Here is a 26,063-nt window from a genome sequence, read left to right on the forward strand (position 1 = left end):
AAACAGCATCTCAGGGATCTGTAATCAGTTAAATAGCAGAAGTTATTACTCTACCACATTGGCCCTATATTGTTGAACTAATGATGGAGATGCGACCGTGTTCGGGAAACAGTTGTGAGTAGCTAGTTCGTTTCTAGCACAATGCGTCATACTATGGTGTTTAATCAGCAAGTTACGTCATTGTACGGAAACCCACCCCAGATCAGCTAGTCAGAACATCTTCAAAATGGCAAATCTTTTAGGGTGTTCCTGGTATGCAGTGGTTACTTGTACCTATCAAAAATGGTGCAAGGAAGGTGCCCAGGTTCATAGGCACCCAAGACTCTTTGATACACCGATTGGTCTGATCACACAGAAGAGGTAATACAGCTCAACCTTCTGGAAATCTTGATGCTGTCCATGATAGAAAGGTCAAATAGAAAGGTCAACATTCAGTGCACTGCAGTTTGACTAGTCTGAGTGCCCACAATGACACCACAGACCAGTCTGAGTGCCCATAATTAGCCATGCCTAGGTGGTTTTAATGTTGTGGCTAATTAGTGTAAGTGTACATAACAGCATCCAGAAAATAACCACTTATGTGTCACGTATCGTGCGAGGAAGGGGCGAACGAAGGACCCTGGAGGCTGGTGCAGGGCAGACACAGGGCAGAGAGAAGGATGGCCTCCAGGGTGGATCAGGGAGCTCAGGGAGCCATGGCGGAGCACACAGTCCAGGGGGCCATGGCGGATCAGGGAGCTCAGGGAGCCATGGCAGAGCAGACAGTCCGGGAAGCCATGGTGGAGTAGGCAATTCAGGCAGCCATGGCGGAGCAGGCGGTTCAGGCATATGGCAACTGGAGGGTACTCTGGAGGGCGCTCGGAAAGGAGCGGGCTCTGGAGGGCGCTCAGGAGGAGTGGGCTCTGGACGGCACTCAGGAGGAGCGGGCTCTGGAGGGCGCTCAGGAGGAGTGGGCTCTGGACGGCACTCAGGAGGAGCGGGCTCTGGATGGCGCTCTGGAGGGCTGGACGGGACCAGCGGAGATGTAGGAGGGCTGGACGGGACCAGCGGAGACGAAGGAGAAGGAGAGAGGATAGGGGCATCAAACCCCATGGGGAGTGCCAGGTCCATAATGTCCTTAATATTAACCTCAATGTTAATGTGGCTTGCCACATGAGAGGCCGGCGGGCTTGAGCATGGATCGGCGGCCAGCAAGTTTGAGTGCTGAGTGGCAGCCGGCGGGTTTGAGCACTGGACGGCGGTCCTTAGCGAGCCGGCGGTTCTGACTCTGGAACAGCCGGTGGGCTGGTTCTGGATTGGGGCCGGACACTCTCCAGACACCGGAGGATCCCTTCCCTCCAGCTCAGTCCTGTGGTGTCTGGGAGGTCCACAGGGCGGTTGTAATTCGTCCCACTCCAGAACAGAGAGTTGAGCGTGGCGTCGTCCAGCGCCGACATAGTGGCCAGCCTGCAGATCTCTTAGGGCTAGGGCAAAGAAGCGAGCTGCAACCTTCATAATTAAACTGGTCTGGTCATCTGTCACGTATCGTGCGAGGAAGGGGTGAATGAAGACGAAAGTGAAAGATAAAGTCTTTATTATGTTCCACAGGCAATTCCAAAACAGGTAAATCCACAGGAGGGTAGATACACGCATTCATTGACGAGACCGGACACCAAACACTGAACAGAATGCAACTTATAAAGACAGATGATAATGATGAACTTAATTAGGGCACAGGTGAAACAAGGTAAACCAATGATGATTAAACGAGGACAGGAAACAGGAACAACCAAATTTGGGCACAAGAGGGAGAAACCAACATAAACAGTCCACAGGGGTATGACATTATGTCTCTAGTAAAAAAGTAATAGATTTAATATGCATTTATTTTATACTAAATATAGTTTAAAGGGGTCATCGGATGCCCATTTTCCACAAGTTGATATGACTCTTTAGGGTCTTAATGAGAAGTCTGTAACATACTTTGGTTAAAATTTCTCAGTGGTAGTCTAAAAAAACACCCTTTTTACCTTGTCAAAATCAGCCCTTTTTAGAGCGAGCCATTCTGTTGTATTTGCCTTTAAAGCTCTGCTCACCCTGTCCCTCTCTACTTTTGGGTGACAAGACGTAAAGTTTACTTTAGCGGCATTTAGCCTTTATTATTAAGAAAGGTGATTCTGCTGTAGGTGAAGCTGGATCACAAATGATTTCTCACGAACATAGACGCAATTATGCAGATCGCCGGGCCCATTTCCTTCTAAAACGAAAGTAACGTTAACCCTCTGCATCTTCAGCGGCTCAGATGTTGGGAGTAAATGATGACTGCTTCGTTCATTATTACATCCGACACCTTAATCGCTCAGTCGGAGACTTTCTTGTCTTCCCCTGCACCAGAGTCAACACAATGGCCGTCAGACTGTTACAGGTCAGTCAGGGCGGGTCTAAGGTAAGACAGCCATGTCAATCAACTATTGGTCGGTGTGACATCATACCGCCAAGAAGTTCAGAAAGGCTCGATTTGAAAAGGGGGATTTTACTTAAAAAAAAAAAATAATTTTTAATTTTTAATTTTTATCATTACAGGGTGGTTGTGTACACACTTTTGTGTTCAAACAACATGTACAAGTGAGTTTTGCATCCAATGACCACTTTAAGTCTTTTAACATATTTATTGACATATCGTTTGAGACTTACTGATATATATATATATTTTTTAAAAGCTGTAATTAAACTTAATTTGGAGTACTACTTGTGCACAATGCACATTTCTAAATATTAAGCCTAAAATATGTTTTAATGTCACTATTTATGAGGATTGTATGATCTTTAAATAATATCGTCTTGAAATGCAAAATATTTAAAGTGTACCTTAAGTATACTTGCAATAGTTCCACTTTAGCACAATCAAATATACTTAAGTATATCTTTAGTTGGACTTCAGCACTACTTCCAGACAAATTGCATTAAGCACAAAATTAGCAGACTTTAAATATACCACTTTAGTATACTAAAAGTACAACTGCAGGGTATTTTTATTAAGTACATAATATGTAAATGTATTTGTAGTATACATAACATGAAATAAATGTATTTTAAATACATTTTAGTATATTTATTTTTCAAACACAAACACTTGATTTGTTTTAGTGATTTGAGCAAAGCCTTAACCCTAGGTAAACTGCTCAGTTTGTGCTCCAGAAGTGAATGATACATCAGACTGTGAAGCTTGTTGGTGAGCTGTTGCCTGTCTAAACAAACAAACAAAAGCATGATGTTGACTTGGTGGAATATGATATTAAGTAAGAACTCAAGTTTGATTCAGATTTTCTTTAGTATGATCTTTAATATATTTGATTAGCAATATAAAAAAAAAAAAAACTTACAATGAGAACTTGATCAGAGGCAAATGCAGACCTCTTCATGATTTACAAGCTTTAAACAATTAGATGCATATTTAACAAATGTTTAATTGTCACGGCATGCTGGTTTAAGTGTTATCTTTACCCAGATGTGGACTGGATCAAGAAACAGTCCATAGACTCTAACCTATGATACACTGCAAAATTAACCGTAATATCAGCATTATTTAGTTACACTCTGTCTCACGTCCATTCATCTGGCCGTTTACAGTTTACTCTTAGAGAACGTCCCACCTCTTCCAGCGCCTAAGCTGAATTTTGTTGCTCCAGTGACTGCTTCAGATGCAATGACTGGCAAACCATGGTCAAACTCATACTGCATGGCCTGGGTGAAGGAGGAAGAGTCAAAGGCAGCATGGTAGGCGGAGTTACGGTCGGCACGGAGACAGAGCTGTGGAAATGCGCTGACCTGTTCGGCAAGTTCAAGAGCCACTTGAAGTGCTAAAACAAACGAACAGATTAACAGTTAGATGTGAAGATGCCAAAATGCGGCCATTCCTAATCAAGCACAGGCGCATCTCAATAAATTAGAATGTCGTGGAAAAGTTCATTTATTTCAGTAATTCAACTCAAATTGTGAAACTCGTGTATTAAATAAATTCAATGCACACAGACTGAAGTAGTTTAAGTCTTTGGTTCTTTAAATTGTGATAATTTTGGCTCACATTTTACAAAAACCCATCAATTCACTATCTCAACAAATTAGAATACTTCATAAGACCAAATTTTCAGTGTGGGCAGGTGCCAAATCCTACTGGAAAATGAAATCAGCATCCTTAAAAAGCTGGTCAGCAGAAGGGAGCATGAAGTGCTCTAAAATTTCTTGGTAAACGGGTACAGTGACTTTGGTTTTCAAAAAACACAGTGGACCAACACCAACAGATGACATTGCACCCCAAATCATCACAGACTGTGGAAACTGAACACTGGATTTCAAGCAACTTGGGCTATGAGCTTCTCCACCCTTCCTCCAGACTCTAGGACCTTGGTTTCCAAATGAAATACAAAACTTGCTCTCATCTGAAAAGAGAACTTTGGACCATTGGGCAACAGTCCATTTCTTCTTCTCCTTAGCCCAGATAAGACGCCTCTGACGTTGTCTGTGGATCAGGAGTGGCTTAACAAGAGGAATACGACAACTGTAGCCAAATTCCTTGACTCGTCTGCGCGTGGTGGCTCTTGATGCCTTGACCCTAGCCTCAGTCCATTCCTTGTGAAGTTCACCCAAATTCTTGAATTGATTTTGCTTGACAAGCCTCTCAAGGCTGCGGTTCTCTCTGTTGGTTGTGCATCTTTTTCTTCCACGCTTTTTCCTTCCACTCAACTTTCTTTTAACATGCTTGGATACAGCACTTTGTGAACAGCCAGCTTCTTTGGCAATGAATGTTTGTGGCTTACCCTCCTTGTGAAGGGTGTCAATGATTGTCTTCTGGACAACTGTCAGATCAGCAGTCTTCCCCATGATTATGTAGCCTAGTGAACCAAACTGAGAGACCATTTTGAAGGTTCAGGAAACCTTTGCAGGTGCTTTGAGTTGATTAGCTGATTGGCATGTCACTATATTCTAATTTGTTTAGATGAATTGGTGAATTGGTGGGTTTTTGTTAAATGTGAGCCAAAATCATCACAATTAAAAGAACAAAAGACTTAAACTACTTCAGTCTGTGTGCACTGAATTTATTTAATACACAAGTCTCACAATTTGAGTTGAATTACTTAAATAAATGAACTTTTCCACGACATTCTAATTTATTGAGATGCACCTGTATAACAGAAATCTGACAGAAGAGAGCAAAGCTTCTAAACTTTTTTTCTTTTTCAGCTGACCATAAAGTGTGACCTCAAGTGACCTCCATATCATCACTCATTTCCTTCTGATATGAACTCATTTTGTCCTTCCGTGTAGCACATGAAAGGTTTGGCCTCTGTCCAGATCTCCTATAGAAACTCGAGTGACTTCACTTTGAAACTTAAGTGCTTACTTTAACAGTATCTCTAAACAGCTTTGAGCTCATCTCATTTAACCTCGCTGTGACTGTGTCAACTGCTGCCACATTACATTAGTTTAATCTACTGACATCCTCAAGAGAATTCTGCTGTAGATGAAGAAAGATGCAAATACACTGGTCAGATAGATGGACGATATACTCCAGAATGCTCACACAGCTCTTCTGCACAAAATCACTCTAAAAACATTAATCCATACAACTATAATCCATATTCTAATGATAAAATTATGTATTTAAAAGATCAAATAAAAAAAAAATCTAAAGTTCTCAAATTTCATTTGCGCTTTCACATATTCAGACTTTCCACATTATGATTAGTCATGTGACAAGCCAGAATACCATGAAGCACATTTTTCTAAGTAACTTTTAATGATATTACTTCAACATAGGTAAAATGTATTCCAAGTGGTTACTGTTTTCAAATGCCTTTTCATACTACAGCAAGTTTCAAGGCATACTGTATGTGTACCTTGGCCATCAGGCACCACTCTGTTTGCCAGTCCAAATGTTAAAGCCTCTTGCGCCTTCACCGGTCGGCCTGTAAGGATGAGATCTAGAGCTCGCGAGAGACCAATCAGCTGTGGCAATCTCACCGTACCCCCATCAATCAATGGCACACCTGTGTGAGACAGACAGGAAAAGGCTTATAAACACAGAGGAGCTGAGGATTAACTGGTAGGAGGTGAATTGTAAACACACTCATATATACACATATTCATATATTTTTGCAAAACACATACATTTGAAACTAAAAGCTAACTTTTTTTCAAATACATGCTGTTTTTTGAATTGTCCATTTTTAAATAGAAAGCAGTACTTTTAAATTGTATTACAGTCATTACTTACAGTGCTGCTTGAAAGTTTGTGAACCCTTTAGAATTTTCTAAATTTTTGCATAAATATAACACAAAACATCATCAGATTTTCACACAAGTCCTGAAAGTTGACAAAGAGAACCCAATCAAACAAAAGAGACCAAAAATATACTTTGGCATTTATTTACTGAGAAACATGATCCAGTGTTAAATATTTGCGAGTTGCAAAAGTATGTGAATCTTTGCTTTCAGTATCTGGTGTGACCCCTTTTTGAAGCAATAACCACAGGTAGTGTATTTTGTAACCGCTGATCAGTCCTGCACAACAGCTCGTAGGAATTTTAGCCCATTTTTCAGTACAGAAACACTTAAACCCTGTGATATTGGTGGGTTTCCTCCTATGAACTGCTTGCTTCAGGTCCTTCCACAACATTTCTGTTGGATTAAGGTCTGGACTTTGACTCAGGCATTCTAAATCATTAACCTTGTTCTTCTTTAACCATTTTTTGGTATAATGACTTGTGTGCTTGTGGTTGTTGTCTTGCTGCATGACCCACTTTCTTCTAAGATTCAGTTCTCGGACAGATGTCCTGACATTTTCCTTTAGAATTTGCTGGTAAATTTCAGAATTCACTGTTCTATCAATGATGGCAAGCCATTCTGGCCAAGATGCAGCAAAGCAGGCCCAAATCATGATACTACCACTAACACATTTCAAAGATGCAATAAGGTTCTTATGCTGGTGTGTTTTTCTTTTTCCAAACATAACACTTCTCATTTAAACCAAAAGTTTTATTTTGGTCTCATCCATCCACAAAACATTTCTCCAATAGCCCTCTGACTTATCCACATGGTCTTAGCAAACTGCAGACCAACAGCAGTTTTTGCTTTTTTGGTTAAAGGTTTTTTTTTTTTTTTTTTTTTGGAGAGTTTTTGCTTTCTTCTTGCAACTCTGCCATTCATACCATTGAATCAGAATCGGTTGTTTAGTGTTCTCCTGATGATGGACTCATGAACACTGATATTAACCAATGTGAGAAAGGCTTTTATGTGTTTAAAAGTTACCATGAGGTCCTTTGCAACCTTGCAGACTATTACAAGTCTTGGTTTGGAGTGGTCTTTGTTGGTCGACCACTCTTAGGGAGGGTAATAGTGGTCTTGAATTTCCTCCATTTGCACACAATCTGTCTGACTGTGGATTTGTGGAGTCCAAACCCTTTAGAGATGGTTTTGTAAACTTTTGTAGCCGGATGAGCAACAACAACTATTTTTCTGAGGTTCTCAGAGATCTACTTTATTCATGCCATGATTCACTTCCACAAACATTATCAGACTTTGATAGATTATTGTTCTTTAATTAAAACAGGGCATACACTGGCACCTGATAGTCATCCTATTGATTGATAACACATGTGAACAAATGGACTCTAATTTCACCTCAAAATTAACTACTAATCCTAGAGATTCACATATTTTTGCAACTCACAAAAATGTAACACTGGACCATTTTTTTCACTAAATAAATGACTATATATATCTCTTTGTCAACTTACAGGACTTCTAAATAACTTTTTGGTCATATTTATGCAGAAGTATAGAAAATTCTAAAGGGTTCACAAACTTTTAGGCAGCACTGTACATATAAAATAATATATCAACATAGGCGATTGTATAACACACACAACAAAAGGTTTTTGAATGCATATCTAATCATTAGCAATCCCTCCCGGTTTAGAGCTCTCGTTATCTCTGCCAATTCAAACTAGCATCATTAGAACCACATTCTATAAATGATATTTTCTCCTGAAGTCCTCCTGTAGCGGGTTATGGAAATAATGCAGCTCTATTCAAAGTGGCTTGAGAGGGTGAGAGATAATGAGTGGATACATCTGCTACCAATCATCTGTCCTCTCGGTCCAACACGCTACACATCTGGCAGCCTGAGCTTAGGTGGGAGGGAGTTTCTTTCAGTAAGCACATCCTTCCATATTTCCTCTGCTCTTTTAGCCCATCACTCAAGTCTGTCGTTCAGAAAGTCAGTCCTCCATCTCTATTACACATCTGCAAGCATGCAGCTGACACACACCAGACGTGATGAGATGCATCTGTTCAGAAGACGAACCTATGAAATCTTAAAAGCAGAGGCAGTGTCGAATCCATAATTGAAAGAAATCCAAATGAGGAATGAAGGTGCATTCATGCTAATGTTAATTAAATTGGCAAAGTTGACGAATCTAAGTTTGACCACTTGAAAGGATCCAAGAGATTGTTTGATGTACAACTTCAGAAAAAAATGGGGACTTAGGAATCAGTGAGGCCAAACCCTCAAATGAGTTTATAAAAATGATGATGTTCAAAAGTTTACATATACTTGATTTACTTAATTGGAAAATTGAGGTACTGACTGTATGATTTGAAATCCATCTTTTCACACTGAGGACAACTGAGGAACTCATATGCAACTATTACAGAAGGTTCAAACACTGATGCTCCAGAAGGAAAAACAATGCATCAAGAGTCAGGGGGTGAAAACTCTTTGAATTTGAAGATCAGGGTAAATTTTACTTATTTTGTCTTCTGGGAAACATTGTAAGTATCTTCTGTAGCTTCTGAAGGTCAGTACTAAATAAAATAAATATGATATTTAGGGAAAATAAGAAAAAATTATTCATTTTCATTCTGATCAAACATAATCATACAGTCATTGCCAGAAACAATTCAAATACAGAAAAATGCTGAAAAAACAAAGAATTTGTGGGACCTGAAGGATTTTTCTGAAGAACATTGGGCAGTTTACCTGTTCAGGACAAACAAGGGACTTCTGAACAACTATCACTAAACAAAAAACACAGCCGTGGATCATTCAGGTAACAACACAGTATTTAGAATCAGGCGTATGTAAACTTTTGAACAGGGTCATTTTTATAATTCCAATTATTATTTTCTCTTTTGGACTATATGTAAAAGTCTTTTATGTAAAATATCTTATTCAGGTCAGTACTAAATAAAAAAATAACATGCTGTATGATCCCTCTTATTTTGGTAAAATAATTAACATTTTGCAGATTCTGCAAGGTGTATGTAAACTTTTGACCTCAACTGTAAAGTACAAAGATGTACTTCTGAAGATACTGCCCCAGTGACGCATTTTAGCAAATTTGAAGTGACAGCATTCCCAGAAATTAAAATTTATCATTTCAAATGCATCAGAGGAAAGCGTTAGATACAGTTGTCTGTATATCTCTTTACATCAATCCATTCCTTTCATGTCCAGACCTTCACTGTTGCGCAAAATCCTCTTGCTCTCACACACAGGAGACATTGAAGTGGTACAATGGCTTTACAGAAATCACAGAATGACTCCATGTCACTAGTCCTGGGTGATTTCAGTTCACCTCAGGTGTTTGACTGAATGAATGGATCTGTCTGTGTAAGCCTGAGCCTGCAGTTGAACTTTAATGTCTTCCTGTACGTGTTCATGCTGGTGATACTGGTATCCACAGAACTTCAAAGTCCCAACAAAGCCCACGACGCAGGCTTGCACACACAATGGTGTTGAGGTAATGGCGTGTTACCACACTAGAGCTCAGGAAAAAACCTTTACACGCACACATGACTATACAATTACACATACGCAACAACAGCTAAATAAAAAGCTTTGGTCTACATGTCTGTGAAATCAGTACTAACATGACCATGATACAAAACCTTATTAATTATATTTGTAAATCCCTAAGGGTTAAACCTAAGATTTAGTTCATTTCCATTTAAGCTGTTTTAAATAAATGAATGCATTAAGGGAAGTCTTCCATCCGCAAGAGAACTCAAATCCGTCAATGTAATTGATGAAATCTGCATCCCTGAGTCCAAGTATTATAAGCCAAGGAAGGATCTGAAGGTTGAAAGAGAATGTCTGTAAAATCTGAGAAAGGTCGAGTCATTTCAGTTGTTGGCAGCCACTCCAGTGGCTGAGGTGGACGAATGGAAAGTGCATTCAGAACAACTGGCTTTGACCACCTGGGCTGTTGGATTAGATACAACGTGTGCAGTTAGGGCCTCTTAAAATGATAAACTCAGATTTCACAGATCTTCTGGTCTCTGATAAATGTACTGCATTTCATTTGAGCTGGGAACAAACTGTCCAAGTGAAACACAATATTCAATGAGAAAACAATGACTGGATCATGAAATGTGGGCGTTCCATAGCAGGATGGAATCAGACCTGAATGTGAAGTTCCCGTGAAGTTACTGTCCAGACACTTTCGGAACCTACTTTTTGACCTGGACACGGGGGCTGAAGGTCAGGTCAGGACATTTTAATATGTTCCAAAGGCAACACTTTTTGTCAAATTACCTGTAGCCTAAATATCTATAGGTAATGTCAGGCGAAAGTGAATGCGGTGAAAGTTCCTTAATTACCTTTAAATTATCGTACTTTTTAAATTATTATATATAATCTATAAAGTTTTTTTTTTCTTTGGTTTAACATAATGAATTATGCACAATAAAACCAGGAATGTACATAACAAATGTGCTAAAGACTACATAACTTTTTACTCAGTCAAACAATATTTCCCTTGGGGTTTAATGTGTGTAACTTGCACTAGCTGAATCACTTAAATGGCTTGTCCACATTCTTTTCAGGGCTGTTTCTTTCAGTTTGGTGGCTCAATGTAGTATCTGAAGACACAACAGGAAGTATTTGGCCACATCAGAGAGATTTAAGTCCGTTTTGGTAGCATATTTTCTTTTTCCAGGGTTACCTCCCCCATCCTCCTTCTCATTTCTTTCTCTTCGTCTCTCACCACGAGGGATTCCCCTAGGCTGTTCCCATCTTGGTCTCCCAAATACAGCCCTAAAATTCACTTGCCAAAACAAGATTAGGTAAAATAAAACCTACAAGCAGGATGTTAAAATAAACCCTTTCCACTGATGGTGGCCAAGACATCTATTATGTGAGATGAATGGTGTTTAAGGGCCTGCTGTGCACTGTGGGTAAGTACAGGAGAGAGTGAGGAAAATTCAGAGGAAATAAGTGGGTAGTGTCAGAGTGCTTAGCCTTGTTCTGGGAGAAAAAGTCTCCAAATAATAGTTCTCATTTAAACTCAATCATAGCGGAATGGCCACAGGAACCAATGTGCGGCAAAAACAACACATAAAATTTGTTGACAAAACATTTTGGTATATGGTTGAGGGCATGGTTACATGCTAGATGCTCCAATCAGAAGTGTAATGTGACTATAGATATCACCATGTAAGCTATTGGGTTTTGTCATGATTTCAGGAATAAATACAATTTCCTGGAAAAAAAATGTGTGGCATCTGCCTTTGCATTGCCAGTATGTTGCTAGAGGTTACTAAGCTGTACTGAGTATGTTTGAGCAGGTTGCTATGTGGTTGATTGAGTGTTGCGAGTGGTTGCCAGGGTTTTGCTATGTATCTATGCTACATAATCAAGATGTCCTGAGTGGTGCTCTGCGGTTGTTAGGGTGTTGTGGCTAGTTGCTTCATGGTTGCATAGCTGTTCTAAGTGCTTCTTTTTTTAAATAAGACTTTGTTCCACAATTTCTTCTCTTCTGTCTCAGTCTTCGACGTGTGTTCATGAGAGCAGCACGACATGTGTGTGCGTTGCTGCTGACAGAGGAGCAGCGTTCTGACATACAGTAGAACCTGGATGCACTGTGCTTTGTTTACAAGCAGAAGTAAACATGTCCGAAGAATTATAGATATAATAATTATGCATGTGTCTTGGAAAAACAGCAAGAAGACTGCATTAACATTTTAATAATTTAATAATAACTTTCTTTGTTTTCAGTTTAAGAGAAGTCGGTACTGACTGTCATTTAAATTGGTTTATTTGAAAGTAGACATTTCACTCTCTATAGATATATTTTCATGTCTGTAAGGCAAGTACACACAGAGTTTTGAAAATTTCACGCTCAAGATCATAGAGACCAAGATGGCAGAAAATGCATCCTGTTTGCTTTAATTATTTTACAAAAGCACAACGTTCCGTTGTTATTGTGAGTGTGCACAAATAAATGTAGAGTCTTCACTGATTCGAAAGATGTTTTACTTTTATCTGTATGACCAAAAATGACAAAGCATTTTAAGAGCAAGTGACCGCACCAGCACCTCCATCTGTCATGCAGTAAGCGTGCTACTGTTCAACTTCGACACACCGAGCAGACATTTCATTTCAATAGCACACATTTTTCTAGGTCAACACTACATTGAGCGACATGTAAAGTTGCGATCTGTCCGTGACTTTTTTTTTCTGCGACTAGTGAACTAGTTTGTTTCCTGCAAATGTTGAATGTTTAGTCAACAATTAGGGGGCGTCCCTAGTATTCCCGTGGCTTCATAACATTACGGTTGAACCACTGGTGCCATACAGACTATTTTAATAATGTCCTTACTACCTTGTCTGGGCCATAAAACGTCTCAGTTGCATTGCTGACTGTGCAGGTTCAGAAAGTTCTCGAATTTCATCAAGAATATCTTCATTTGTGTTCGAAGAGGTTTTATGGGTTAGGAACGACATGAGGGTGAGTAATTAATGACCAAATTTTTATTTTTGGGTGAACTACCCCTTTAATCAAGCTCAAATTTCATTAAATAATGTGAAGTGGAACAGTATCTTCCCGGTCTTGTTCAAAAATAGATGTAAAACGATGTAGGACTTGTAAGTGGTGTTTAATTTACTCTTATTCAAACTCTTACACTTGTTGAAACTATAGTTGATTAAAAGAAGTCAAATTGCCACCAACAGGCCTATTATATGAAGTGCAAGCAGTTCAAGTTCAAAATAATGTGAAGGACTTTTTTATATTTATGCATATACAGTATCTCACAAAAGTGAGTACACCCCTCACATTTCAGCAACGTTTTTAGTATATTTTCTTAAGGAACAATACTATAGAAAAGAAACTTGGATATATTTTAAAGTAGTCAATGTGCAGTATAGCAGTATATATTTACTGTCCCCTAAAAATAACTCAACATACAGCCATTATTGTCAAAATAGCTGGCAACAAAAGTGAGTACACTCTATATCATAACAGCACTATGTCATTTAACCATGCAAAGCCACATGTCCTAGTCATCATGTTGATGTTTTTGTCTGCTTGACAGGACCATACAAAGTTGTGTATCTTGTATTAGAGCAGTTAAAATTTGGTGCTTTGAGTACAATTCTCTCATACTGACCACTGGATGTTCAACAAGACACCTCATTGTTAAGAACTCTCTGAAGATTTGAGAATTAGAATTGTTGCTCTCCACAAAGATGGCTTAGGCTATAAGAGGTTCAGTAACAACCTGAAACTGAGTTACAGTACTGTGGCCAGGGTCATACAGAGGTTTTGCAAGATGGGTTCCATTCGGAATCGGCCTTGGAAGGGTTGGTTAATGAAGTTGAGTACTCGTTCTGTGCGTCAGGTGCAGAACCTGGCTTCAAAAAGCAGATACATGAGTGCTGCCATGGTTGCAGGTTAGAGGTTGCAGAAGTAGAAGGTCAACTTGTCAGTGCTCAGACCATACACTGCATGTATTGTCCCTTGAGAAGATATACTAAAATGATTGCGAGAAAGCATGCATTCCATTGAAAATAAATGGCAATTTAGTGTCATTTTATCCTGTTGGTTGTCATTGCTTGTTTGGTTATTGTATTTGTGGGTTTTGGCTTGTCATTACAAGTTCTACAAGGATGTAAATACGTTTTGCATGCCATTGCTATGGTGGTAGTTACCAGGTAATTGCTATGTGGTTACTAAACTGTTTTGAGTTGTTTAGAATGTTACCATGCAATTTCTAGGTTGTCGTAGGTGGTAACTTAATGGTCAAATTCAGTCCACCTCTTAATAATATATATTTTGCTCTCTATATGGCTCAGGTTCCTCCTCATAAGTAAGTATATGGGATTTTTACCCATTTTTTCGTCCATGTGGGAATTATAAATCTAATAAGAAAAGTTATAGCATACCTCAACTCACCAAAACACATGACTTGAGGTATCATTAGTTTTGCATGTAGTGCAGGTAAAGTTACACACCAAATTTTTAAGGGTTATAGGTTTGATCAAATTTTTTCATTGCACAAACAATTGTACTAATCATTACTGCAGAGTACTGGTAAATCCTTCAAGACAGCAGGCGTCACGTCTTCCTGGGTGGCGCAAGTACAGTAGAGGCAGACTGTCTGAGCAATGGGTTCGCAGGCACATGCGGGCAATGCCCGGATGCTTGGTTTAATGAAAGAGAGAGGGTCATGATGATGGTTCTATGTTTTAAACGAGCAGCTGGAAAAATCAGTTCCTGGCAGTAAATTATAGCACTGCTGGCATATTTATACACACTGTGGTCATATCTGTAGCATAGAGAAACTAGTACACGCAGAATGAAACGGCATCAAATTTCTCTTCTCTTTCTAGGTACTGTAAACCCTGTCCACAATAGTTCAGCTTCCCAGGATTTAGTCTACTATGTCTGGATTGAAATTGACATATTTTATTTTATTACTCATAATACACCCATTTAAAGCATTCTGCAAGTACCACTGTACAATTTGGTAATATCATGGTACATGAATATGGTAATCCAAGAATGTGCAGTCCATATAAGCTGTGAATTCTCTGCATGCCCAAGACATTTGAGAGAATGAGCTCAGGAACTGGCTAATAAAAATAACACTAATAGAAATTTCCTTGTCATTTGAGGTATAGAATAAAGCTTACATAATAAAATGTTTCATATGTATGTAAATTATTTATTTTCCAATTTCCAAATATGTGCCAGATACAGAGGGATTTGTGTGAGTGCATCCACAACAGCTTTGGCACCTACACTCAACTGCTATGATTCATCATTACTGCTCCAAGCTTTTATTGGTTTATTGCCATGTGGGCAATTTCATGCACAAGAAAAACCGTCCGCGAATTGCTCGCCCAACCAGAAAAAGGATGCCGTTGCTGCCAGATTATAATTACTGAATATCATGTTGTATTCGATGCAAAACTAACGCAACTAATTCAAATCAAAAAGTTGTAACTGTATATTCCTATGTTTTCTAAAGCTAAGCAAATGTTTAAAGTTCAATGAAAACATTTTTTTTGCATAGACAAAGTATGCTGAAGGTACATGTTATCTGGCAACATGCTTAAGCAAAATTTTTATTGTTCCATTTGTTTTTCCAATGCTTAAAAAACTTGCATGTGTGACACTGACATATGCACATGAGCAGTCATGGCCAAAAATATCGGCACCCTTGCAATTCGGTCAGAAAATTGTTCCAATTGCAGATGTTTTGGTATTCATCTGCTTATGTCTGCACTGCAACAACACAAAAAAAAAGTCAAACAATTTCACACAGAACTCAAAAAATGTGGAAAAACATGGAAAATCTCAAGGCTACAAGTCCATCTACAAAGATCTTAATGTTCCTGTGTACACTGTGCACAATATCATCAAGAGGTTAACACCCATGGCACTGCAACTAACCTCCCTGGACGGGAACGGAAGAGCAAAGTAAATGAAAAATTACAACGATGGATTGTTCGAATGGTGGAAAAGAACCCTGATTAACTTTCAAACAAATTCAAGCTGATGTGCAGACACAGGGTACAGCAGTGTCAGCTCGCACTATCCGTCGCCATCTAAATGAAAAGGGACGATATGGTAGGAGACCCAGGAGGACACCACTGCTGAAACAAAGGCATTAAAAAGCAAGACTGGAGTTTGCCAAAACTTATGTGACAAAACCACAATCCTTCTGGGAGAACGTACTGTGGACAGATGAGACAAAAGTAAAGCTTTTGGTAAAGGACATCATGGCACTGTTTACAGAAAGAGAAATGAGGCCTTTAAAGAAAAGAACACAGTCCATACAATCAAACATGGTGGAGGTTCAAAGATGTTTTGGGGTTGCCTTGCTGCTTCTGGCACTGGATGCCTTGACTGTGTGAATGGTATCATGAAATCTGATGATTACCAAAGAATTTTGGGGTGCAATGTAGTGGCCAGTGTCAGGAAGCTGCATCTCCACCAGAGGTCATGGGTCTTCCAGCAGGACAATGACCCGAAACACACTTCAAAAAGCACTCAGAAATGGTTACAAACAAAGCACTGGAGAGTTCTGAAATGGCCAACAGTGAGTCCAGATCTGAATCCCATAGAACGCCTGTGGAGAGATCTCAAAACACCAGTTGGGAGGAGGTATCCTTCAATCTGAATGACCTGGAGCAGTTTGCAAAAGGAGAGTGGTCCAAAATTCTAGTAGAGAGGTGTAAGAAACTCATTCATGGTTACAGGAAGCGATTGATTTCAGTTATTTTTTTCCAAAGGGGGTGCTACCAAATGTTAGAGAAGAAAAGTCAAATATGATACAATTTCACACAGAACTTAACTTGTTTCTGTGTTGATCCAATGCAAATAAAAACAAATAAATAAACATGTGAGTACCAAAACATTTGCAACTGCAACAATTTTCTGAGAAAAGGGTTGCATTTTCTGACAGAGTTGCAAGGGTGCCAATACTTTTGTCCATGACTGTGTGTGTGTGTAAGCATCTGTATGGTTCTTGGAAAAGCACTGCCATCTGGCTATTCCTGGCAACAGCTCTGAATTTTGACCCTGTCCTTGTTATGAGTAAATGGAGTCATACTTCTAAATCAACACTTGCCATGGTGGTGCTTCTTATTTGTTGTCTCTGATGTTGATGCGTTTCTTTAAAGGGGTCATTGGATGCTAAGTTTACTTTTACATGTTGTTCGAACATTAATGTGTGTTGGCAGTGTATATACACATCTACCCTATAATGATAAAAGACTATGCAGTGGTTTTTAATTAATCTGTAAAAATAATATCCCCTTTTTCAAATCAAGCCCTTTTTCAAATCGAGCCCTTTTTCAAATCAGTGTGGCGTCACACCGACAGAGGCCGCTCCCACGATAGTAGATTGACATGAGCGTCTTACCTCAGACCCACCCTAAATCAGCTGTAACAGTCCGACCTCCATTGTTTCGATGCCGGAGCAGGGATGTAAGCTAGACAAGAATATCTCCGATTGAGCTATTGAGGTGTTGTGGTGCTGGATGTAATAATAAACATAGTAGTTGTCATTTACTCCTGACATCTGAGCTGCTGAAGATGCAGTGGATTACATTTGTTTGTGAAGGGAATGCACCTCCCGATCTAAATAAATGCGTCTATGTTTGAGCAAATTACCTTTCCTAAACGTGCTAGTTAGCAAGTTTTGCGGCTAAATGTGCTAAATGTGGCTAAAGTAAACAGGTTCGTCACTCCACGGAGAGAAGAGAGGGGCAGGGCGAGCAGAGCTCATTTGCATTTAAAGGAACAATCCCACAGAATGGGATGATTTTTGCAGAGCTCATTTTGACAAAGTAAAAAGGGTGTTGTTTTACACTACCATTGAGAATTTTTAACCAAAGTATATTAAAGACTTTTTATTAAGACCATAAAGAATCATATCAACCTGTGGAAAATGGGCATCCGATGACCCCTTTAAGTGTCTCCTAAGTTGATGCACAGTACCATTCATTTTTAGGGTTTGGGGGTTATTGTCTACCAGTGCAGTAAACATTTAGTACCATGAAAAGCAAGGATATGCATTTTCATTCAACGCTGTTGTGTTGTTGCTGTATGTTACATTATGTGAGGTTTATGATTTTATAAAACATTTTGTTTTTGTCAAAAAAAATGTAATTATCATTACTGTACAGTTATTTAAATTGTAGTTTTTATGTTGATTTTACTGTTTTGGATGTTACCATAAGATATTGGGGTTGTTTTAAGCAAAATAACACCTGTAAGAACAATCAAAGAGAAAATGATACCTACCAAATCTGCGGCAGAAAACGCCCATGATGGAGCTCTCTTCAACCACCCTCAGATCAGCCAGCAGGGCCAGCTCCAGACCCCCAGCCACAGCGTAACCACTGACTGCTGCGATCAATGGTTTTGAGAGCCTCATACGAGATGGACCCTACAGCAAACAACACACATCAGTTTACTGCTGTTCTACCATGTGAACCAAGCTTTGGGTCTGCAAACATAGGTGTCAATTGTCTATTATGGAGAACATGTACACTGAAAATGACTTATCATTGTACGTCGCTGTTACTAGTGAGTGTATCATCCAGCTGTATCAAATGGTAGTTTACGTAAGCTTCACAGTTTGCTCTACTGTAGTTTCTGTTGTTTAAGTGGTACATGTTACTCATTTCACTCGTGAAGAAGAAGATCAATAACGACACAGCTCATTTACAATTAAAAAACCTTAAAGCTATAGTAGCAAAAAAAAAAAGCTTGTTTAAATCTAAAGGCCTGTTCACAGCAAGACAAGTGTTTGGTGTGAACAAAGAGTACAGAGACAAGAAAGCTGGTTCTGGATTTGTCTCTGTTATTCACTCTCTCTTAGCAAAATAGTCATAAGCACCACCAAATCATTTTATGTAACAGCAGTGGCTTTGGGCATGAGACCAAAAGCACAAATCTTTTTGGTTGGCCAGCTTTTTTCACAATGCAGTGGGGATAAAAAAGAACCATATGTTGCAATGACTGCAATGTTTGTTTCATAACGAACATTTTGGTAGACGTTTTAATTTTAAGTAATGGTTGTTAATGTGTCTCTTAAAGCATAGGGTCATAGAAACAGTGGATAATGGTCATGAAAACTATTTCTGGTTAAAGAAACAATTATTAGTGATACTAGTATAGCAAGCTTAAAGATAATGTTTTAAATGACTCCTCTAGTATTACTGTGTCTAAGAAGGACCACTCCGTACCATGGGACCAGGACCATGACAGACATCTTGTTCCATTATGAGAGAACCAGAGGTCTGGGCCAACTCCTTCAGATCAAAACCAGCACAGAAATTCCCTCCTGAAACAAATAACTTGATTATTTAACTGACAAGGGAAGCTTTGTAAAAAAAGAAGTCCATGTTAGCATACTGATTAATACAGTTGTAATATTACTTTAATAATTTAAAAGAATACACTTAAGTGCAAACTGAATGTACTGTTTACTGTTTTATATATAAATTTTCCTGAGGAAACATTGCCAGTTAAAACAGCCTTCAGTGCACTTCAGTTAATCACAGCTTGAACTAAGCAATAAAACAGCAATTATTTATAATTTAGCTGAAACGTGAACATGGACACAATTTTCATAATGGCTTCCTAATGGACTAGTAAAATCCAGACCAGTATGTAAGAATGTGTGTGCTCAATTGCATTTTAATGTCCTTTTAAATGTCTAAGATATAGTAGACCTGAACCTGTGTTCTGGTGAAATAAGGGAGTTCTTGTGTGGCCATCATTACCTCATTCACCTCTTCAAAGCTCAAGCAATTACTGTCATCACACATTCTTTATGTCCCTGTCCATGTAATGTTATCTACTGTGTTCAGTTCACCTGCAGACAGTCCTCTGGCTGGGCTCCAGATTTAGAGTGTGAGAGAAAGCAAAACCTCTCATTTGACTCGTGATAAAGGTGATTTAGGAAATTTGAGCAGAGTTGGTTGATCCAGGTTGAACAAATTATTTCTACTGAGGGTGTGCAATTTGATGGCCTAGGATAATTGTTTTCAACGTGGTAATATTGTCATCACCGGCTTTGACATAACACAGGACTCTTGAAGCCATGTGCTGCCCACTTAGTCAAAGATTTAACAGCTTTTAGTATGAAGGCACATTTTGAGAAAATGTTAGAAAGCTTTAGACCTAACCAAGTATATATTTAATGTCTGCAATGGGAATCTGGGGACAAAATAAATAAATAAAAAATCAGGGAAAAGAGCATGTACCATTACAATAAAATTCTTTGCTTTACCACTCATTCAGATGATGTATTTACTCTTTTCACTAACTATCAATGGGCTCCAAAGTTCATATCAATAATAGCGTGTAAGTGAACTTACCGACTCCATAAAGCACTGCCACATCAAGGCTGTTGTCCTGGTCAAAAGCTGACAGCTCCTCAGTCAGTCTCTGAGCAGTCTCTTGATTTACCGCATTGCGTGCTTCAGGACGGTTAATCCCAATAACCATCACCGTACCCCTCCTCTCAGAAATCACTGTCCCACCTGCACCTTCCACAATCACAGAAGGAAATGCATGAACATTGAATGAATCTGTTAGCAGGTGTATACAATAGATAGAATTTAAAACAATAAAATATGTCAAAATAAGTACAGTATCCGCAGCATATGTGACATACACTGACATACATTTTGGACACTTAAGACACGTCAGTGACATTAGATTAAATAATAAACTGAGTTAATTATTTCAGTTTAATTAGTATTTAATTATTAATCAATCTATGATTTTATCATTTTAAAAACGAAGAAAATTTATTTTGCAAAATATTTGCGAATTTATTTAATTATTTGTTTGTTTGAAAGAAGATTGCATTTATTTGATCAAAAATACAGTAATATCAGCAATATTCTGAAACATTTTTACAATGTTAAATAACTGTTTTTGTGTATTTTCATATATTTTAAAAAGTAATTTATTCCTGTGATGGAAAAAATGAATTTTCAGAAGCCATTACTCAACATCACATAAACCTTCAGAAATCATTCTAATATATTTATTTGTTGCTCAAGCAAGATTTATTATTGTAACATTTCTTGGTGAGCATAAGAGACTTCTTTCAAAAACATTTAAAAAAAATGTTACCACCAGTGTAACATTTTGTAACAAAATTCAACCCTTCTCTCAGAAAATTGTTGCAGTTGCAAATGTTTTGGTACTCACATGTTTATTTTATTTTTTTGTTTGTTTGCATTGTATTTTTTAGAAAAAAATAACTGAAATCAATCGCTTCCTGTAACCATGAATGAGTTTCTTACACCTCTCTACTGGAATTTTGGACCATTCTTCTTTTGCAAACCGCTCCAGGTCATTCAGATTTAAAAGATGCCTTCTCCCAACTGCTGTTTTGAGATCTCTCCACAGGCGTTCTATGGGATTCAGATCTGGACTCATTGCAGGTCATTTCAGAACTCTCCAGTGCTTTGTTTGTAATCATTTCTGAGTGCTTTTTGAAGTGTGTTTCGGGTCATTGTCCTGCTGGAAGACCCATGACCTCTGGTGGAGAAGCAGCTTTCTGACACTGGCCACTACATTGTGCCCCAAAATTCTTTGGTAATCATTAGATTTCATGATACCGTTCACAGAGTCAAGGCATCCAGTGCCAGAAGCAGCAAGGCAACCCCAAAACATCTTTGAACCTCCACCATGTTTGACTGTAGGAAATGTGTTCTTTTCTTTGAAGGCCTCATTTCTTTTTTCTGTAAACAATGTCATGATGTCCTTTACCAAATAGCTCTACTTTTGTCTCATCTGTCCACAGTACGTTCTCCCAGAAAGATTGTGGTTTTGTCACATAAGTTTTGGCAAATTCCAGTCTTGCTTTTTTATGCCTTTGTGTCAGCAGTGGTGTCCTCCTGAGTCTTCTACCATATCGTCTCTTTTCATTCAGATGGTGACGGATAGTGCGAGCTTACACTGTTGTACCCTGTTTCTGCAGATCAGCTTGAATTTGTTTGAAAGTTAATCAGGGTTCTTTATCCACCATTCAAACAATCCTTTGTTGTAATTTTTCATTAATTTTGCTCTTCCGTCCACGTCCAGGGAGGTTAGCTACAGTGCCACGGGCTGAAAACCTCTTGATGATATTGCAAGACACGAACATTAAGACCTCTGGAGATGGACTTGTAGCCTTAAGATTGTTCATGTTTTTCCACAATTTTTTCTTTCAAATCTACAGACAGCTCTTTACACTTCTTTCTTTTCTCCATGCTCAGTGTGACATACAACAGAAAGGTTGACTCAACTTTTCTCCATTTTAAGTGGCTGCAGGTGTGATTACTATATTGCCCACACCTGTTACTAGCCACAGGTGTGTCTAAATACAAACTGCAGGAGCATCACATGCTTAAACAGCAATTATTTCTTACAATTTTGACAAGGTACCAATAATTTTGTCCAGTCCATGTTTGAGTTCTGTGTGAAATTTTATCAAGTTTGACTTTTCTTACGTTTTTTTTTTTTTTGTGTTGTTACAGTGCAAACAAAAACAATAAGCATGTGAATACCAAAACATTTGCAATTGGAAGAGAAGTGTTGCATTTTCTGACAGAATTGCAAGGGTGCCGATATTTTTGGCCATGACTACATAGTGGATTTATGACATATTATTAAGGATCATTACTGTTTTTAAAGGAATCTCTTATGCTCATCAAGACATTTTATAATAACAAATGTTTCTTGTAATTACTAATAAAAGTAATAAATGTTAAACAGATAATAAATAAATCTGACAATGCCTCACAACTACAATAGTTCACACATTATTTTGACACCTTTTTATATTCCTGACAAGCTATAAACAGTGTTGGGGAGTAATTAGTTACATATAATGCCATTATAGAACTTAATTATAAAATAAATGTAACTGTAATCCGTTACAGTTACTGAAAAAAAAATTGTAATTAGATTACAGTTACTTAATGGAAATGTTAACGATTACAAAAGGGGTTAGTTACATCTGAATATTTTCACACACATACAGATTCAGTTGATTTCTTTCCTAGATTTGATTGACTGCTCTAAAATATGAGACACCAATGTTTCAGAAATTTAGGGCACAGAATATGAAACATACTTATTTGATAATTGTTTAATTTTTTAAGATTAAGTTTTTTCAATTCAATTCAATTCAATTCATATTGCTTTATTGGCATGACATACTTATACATATTGCCAAAGCATTGTACATAGCAACTACAAATCAAAACAAAAATACATACAACATACATCCATAAATAAACAAAATACATATAAAATATATCCATATATATATATTCATATAAACATTAATGGTTTTACTAATACAGATGTGTTCACTCTTTACTTCTTAGTTTGTGGCATTTATAAATATGATGTGCTACCAAAGAGGAAGTAGGTCCTTCACCAAGTAATATTATTAATTTGTCATTTTCATGGAGTGACTGAAACTCAGGAATGATCTGCTGTATTTGATTGTAGAGTGAGTCTCTTAAGGATGTGTATTTGTCACAGTGGAGGAGGAAGTGTTCCTCCGTCTCAACTGCTCCTGATCTACATTCATTACAGATTCGCTCTTCTTTAGGTAACCACGTCTTTTTATGTCGTCCTTTTTCTATGGCCAGCTGGTGGTCACTCAGTCTGTATTTTGTCAGTAAATGTCTGTGTGTTATATTCTTGACTGAGACCAGATAGTCAGCCAGGCCGTACTCTCTGTTGAGTTTCAGATAACATTGGAGACGACTTTGTTCTTTAGTTTGTTCTTTCCAATGTTGTATGTATGTCTCCTTCTCTTCATTCATAATTTCTTTGATTCTTCCATATTTTTCAAGTTTGTTGATATTAAGTGCTTTGTTAGTTAGATCTGACACCATTACACACAGATGACTTTTTTTAGTACTCATTTTTTGTGTTTGTTTGTTTGTAGAGCTTTATAGTGAAGAGAATCTTCAGAACTAGAGTTTAAGTGGATCCAGAACTTTAAAACTCTTTTTTTAATGATTAGATTTAGGGGGACACGGCCTAGCTCTGCTCTGCAGGCGTTATTAGGCGTATTTCTGTGGACATAAAGGATACTTCTGCAGAACTCTACATGCAGAGCTTCTAAAGGGTGTTTGTGCCAATCTTTATGGCTGTAGTTACTCGTTGGGCCCCAGATCTCGCTTCCATACAGGGCAATAGGCAGTATGACACTATCAAAAATCTTTGTCCAAATTCTAATAGGGATGTTTATTTTGAATAATTTTGTTCGTATGGCATGCAGTGCCCTGCGGGCTTTTACAAGTAATGTTTTAATTGCCAAATTGAAATTTCCAGTGGGAGTTAAAACTAGACCAAGATAGTTGTATTGTAAAGTGTGTTGAATTTTGGTGTTGTTTAAAGTATTTATTCTATTTAGTATTTTTCTCTCTCTCTCTCTCTCTCTCTCTCAAAGCAAAGCTACATGCTAATGTAATGATTTTAAATCTTTATTTAACCTCAGAACTATCTCCAAATAAAAAGAGGTGTCTGATTTTGTGGTGGCTGTGCCTATATTTAAATTATTATAATCTTAATTCAAGTGATGAAGGTTTTTGAAAGCATTACTGTAAACAGAGGTGACTTCTACTGTAAGGGTTACCTGCCTGGTTTAAATGTTTGAAATGACAGTTAATAAATAAATAAATAAATATATAAACAAATAATTAGAAATTTAGAAAGTAATCAAAAAGTAATCAAATGTAATTAGTCGCATTACTTTAATAAAGTAATTAAAATAGTTGCACTACCTATTACATTTTAAATAGGGTAACTTGTAACCTTTTGCAGATTACTTTAACCTTTACATTTTTAAAGTAAGTTTCTCAACTCTTGCTCCACAACTGCTCTGGCCACTTTGTTTTCCTAGCCTAAATATTTTATAGCAAATATCATCATATATTGTAAACCGTGAACCGAGTTTTAAAAATTGTACTATAACAGAGCAAGGTCGCAATGTTTCTGGTCAGCTAATGCTAATCTAAATAATCTTTCTAAACATATACACACACTGTATTCACTGACATTATGTGTAAAACTCGATTTTACTGAAAATAAACTACGATAAAACTCTAGTCACCCATTGTACTGTTTCTGAAGTCCAACTCAGAGTTCATAGAGCAGCAGCTGATTGGACAGAAGCAGTTAGTGAACTTAAGAGCCCCCTCCTACAGGGGGAGACTATAAACTTACTGCAGCAGTATCCCGGACAGGTCAAGTCAATTAAATGTATTTATTTACGCTTTTCAAATGTCCATGGTTTCAAAGCAGCTTTAAAGAAAAAGAACTGCAACCTAAAGATAATAATCTGGCAGTGACTAAGAGACCAGGTTTTGAAAACAACCTCAAGTGCAGTTTTTTTTTTTTTTTTTAAGTTTTACTGACCTCTACCGACAAACTCCTGAAATTATATTAACTTTTTACCTGAATCAGCGCTTGTTTTTTCTTCTTTTGAAATTGCGCTGTAAAATCTTTGTCCTTTCGTTGAGTTTAAACTCATGTGTTGAATTGCCCTCCTAAGGCCATTATTGATTGTCATCCTCCCTAAAGTTAAAGCCATAGTTTAGGGGAAATCTTTTAATGCGTCTTTAATCTGTTGTTTTGCTTAGTTTATAGTGGCAGATTGTGTCACACTTCACTGTTATACGTTACCATAAAATACAATAACAATCAGTAGATCGGAATACCAAAGTAAAAGTCACCCAAAAATGCTAATAAAATACAAACTCGTGTAAAGCAACACTTACACCATCTATTTCAGTGTCAAACCTTACCTAGAAATGAGACCAAATGTTCCCAAACGCTAAATGATATCCCTCGCATTGGATCCAAATATAATTCCGCTTCTTTCCTATATAACTAAACTATGCTAATTATAGAAATATATCTAGAAAAAATAATTGATAGTGCTGTCAAACGATTAATCGCATCCAAAATAAATGTGTGTACTGTGTATACTTATTATGTATATATAAATACACAAACATGCATGTGTATATTTAGGAAATTATATGAATATAAATATATGCAAGTAAATACAATATAATAGTTGTATGAAATCTAATATATATATATATATATATATATATATATATATATATATATATATATATATATATAATGGCTGAAACATTTCTTTTAACCAAATATGAAATCTACCCATCAAAAACGCTAGGTTTTTTCACACAAAATATAATTTCTTGTATTTTCCATGGGTTTTAAAGTGAA

At 37.7% G+C, this 26,063-nt stretch overlaps 1 protein-coding gene across 5 annotated transcripts; it reads right to left on the reverse strand.

Annotated features, from left to right (window-relative positions):
• Nucleotides 1-1,592: 1,592 nt before the first annotated feature.
• On the reverse strand, nucleotides 1,593-25,463 carry zgc:101569 (uncharacterized protein LOC449822 homolog). 5 transcript variants are annotated; one of them, XM_051098801.1, is made up of 6 exons: nucleotides 24,916-24,975; nucleotides 20,162-20,326; nucleotides 19,025-19,122; nucleotides 18,078-18,222; nucleotides 5,877-6,026; nucleotides 1,593-3,839 (listed from the first exon to the last, which is right to left on the reverse strand). In XM_051098801.1, exons 1-6 carry the CDS (start codon nucleotides 24,950-24,952, stop codon nucleotides 3,604-3,606), a joined length of 831 nt encoding a protein of 276 aa, XP_050954758.1. In that variant the 5' UTR covers nucleotides 24,953-24,975; the 3' UTR covers nucleotides 1,593-3,603. The 5 variants fall into 5 exon arrangements, with proteins under 5 accessions (XP_050954758.1, XP_050954757.1, XP_050954754.1 ...); XM_051098800.1 differs by having other exon boundaries at nucleotides 20,162-20,332; nucleotides 24,916-24,934; XM_051098797.1 differs by lacking the exon at nucleotides 24,916-24,975 and adding an exon at nucleotides 25,260-25,463 and having other exon boundaries at nucleotides 1,595-3,839; nucleotides 20,162-20,335.
• Nucleotides 25,464-26,063: the final 600 nt, after the last annotated feature.

This window comes from Labeo rohita, chromosome 24 (assembly GCF_022985175.1).
Source record: "Labeo rohita strain BAU-BD-2019 chromosome 24, IGBB_LRoh.1.0, whole genome shotgun sequence".
Taxonomy (NCBI): domain Eukaryota; kingdom Metazoa; phylum Chordata; class Actinopteri; order Cypriniformes; family Cyprinidae; genus Labeo; species Labeo rohita.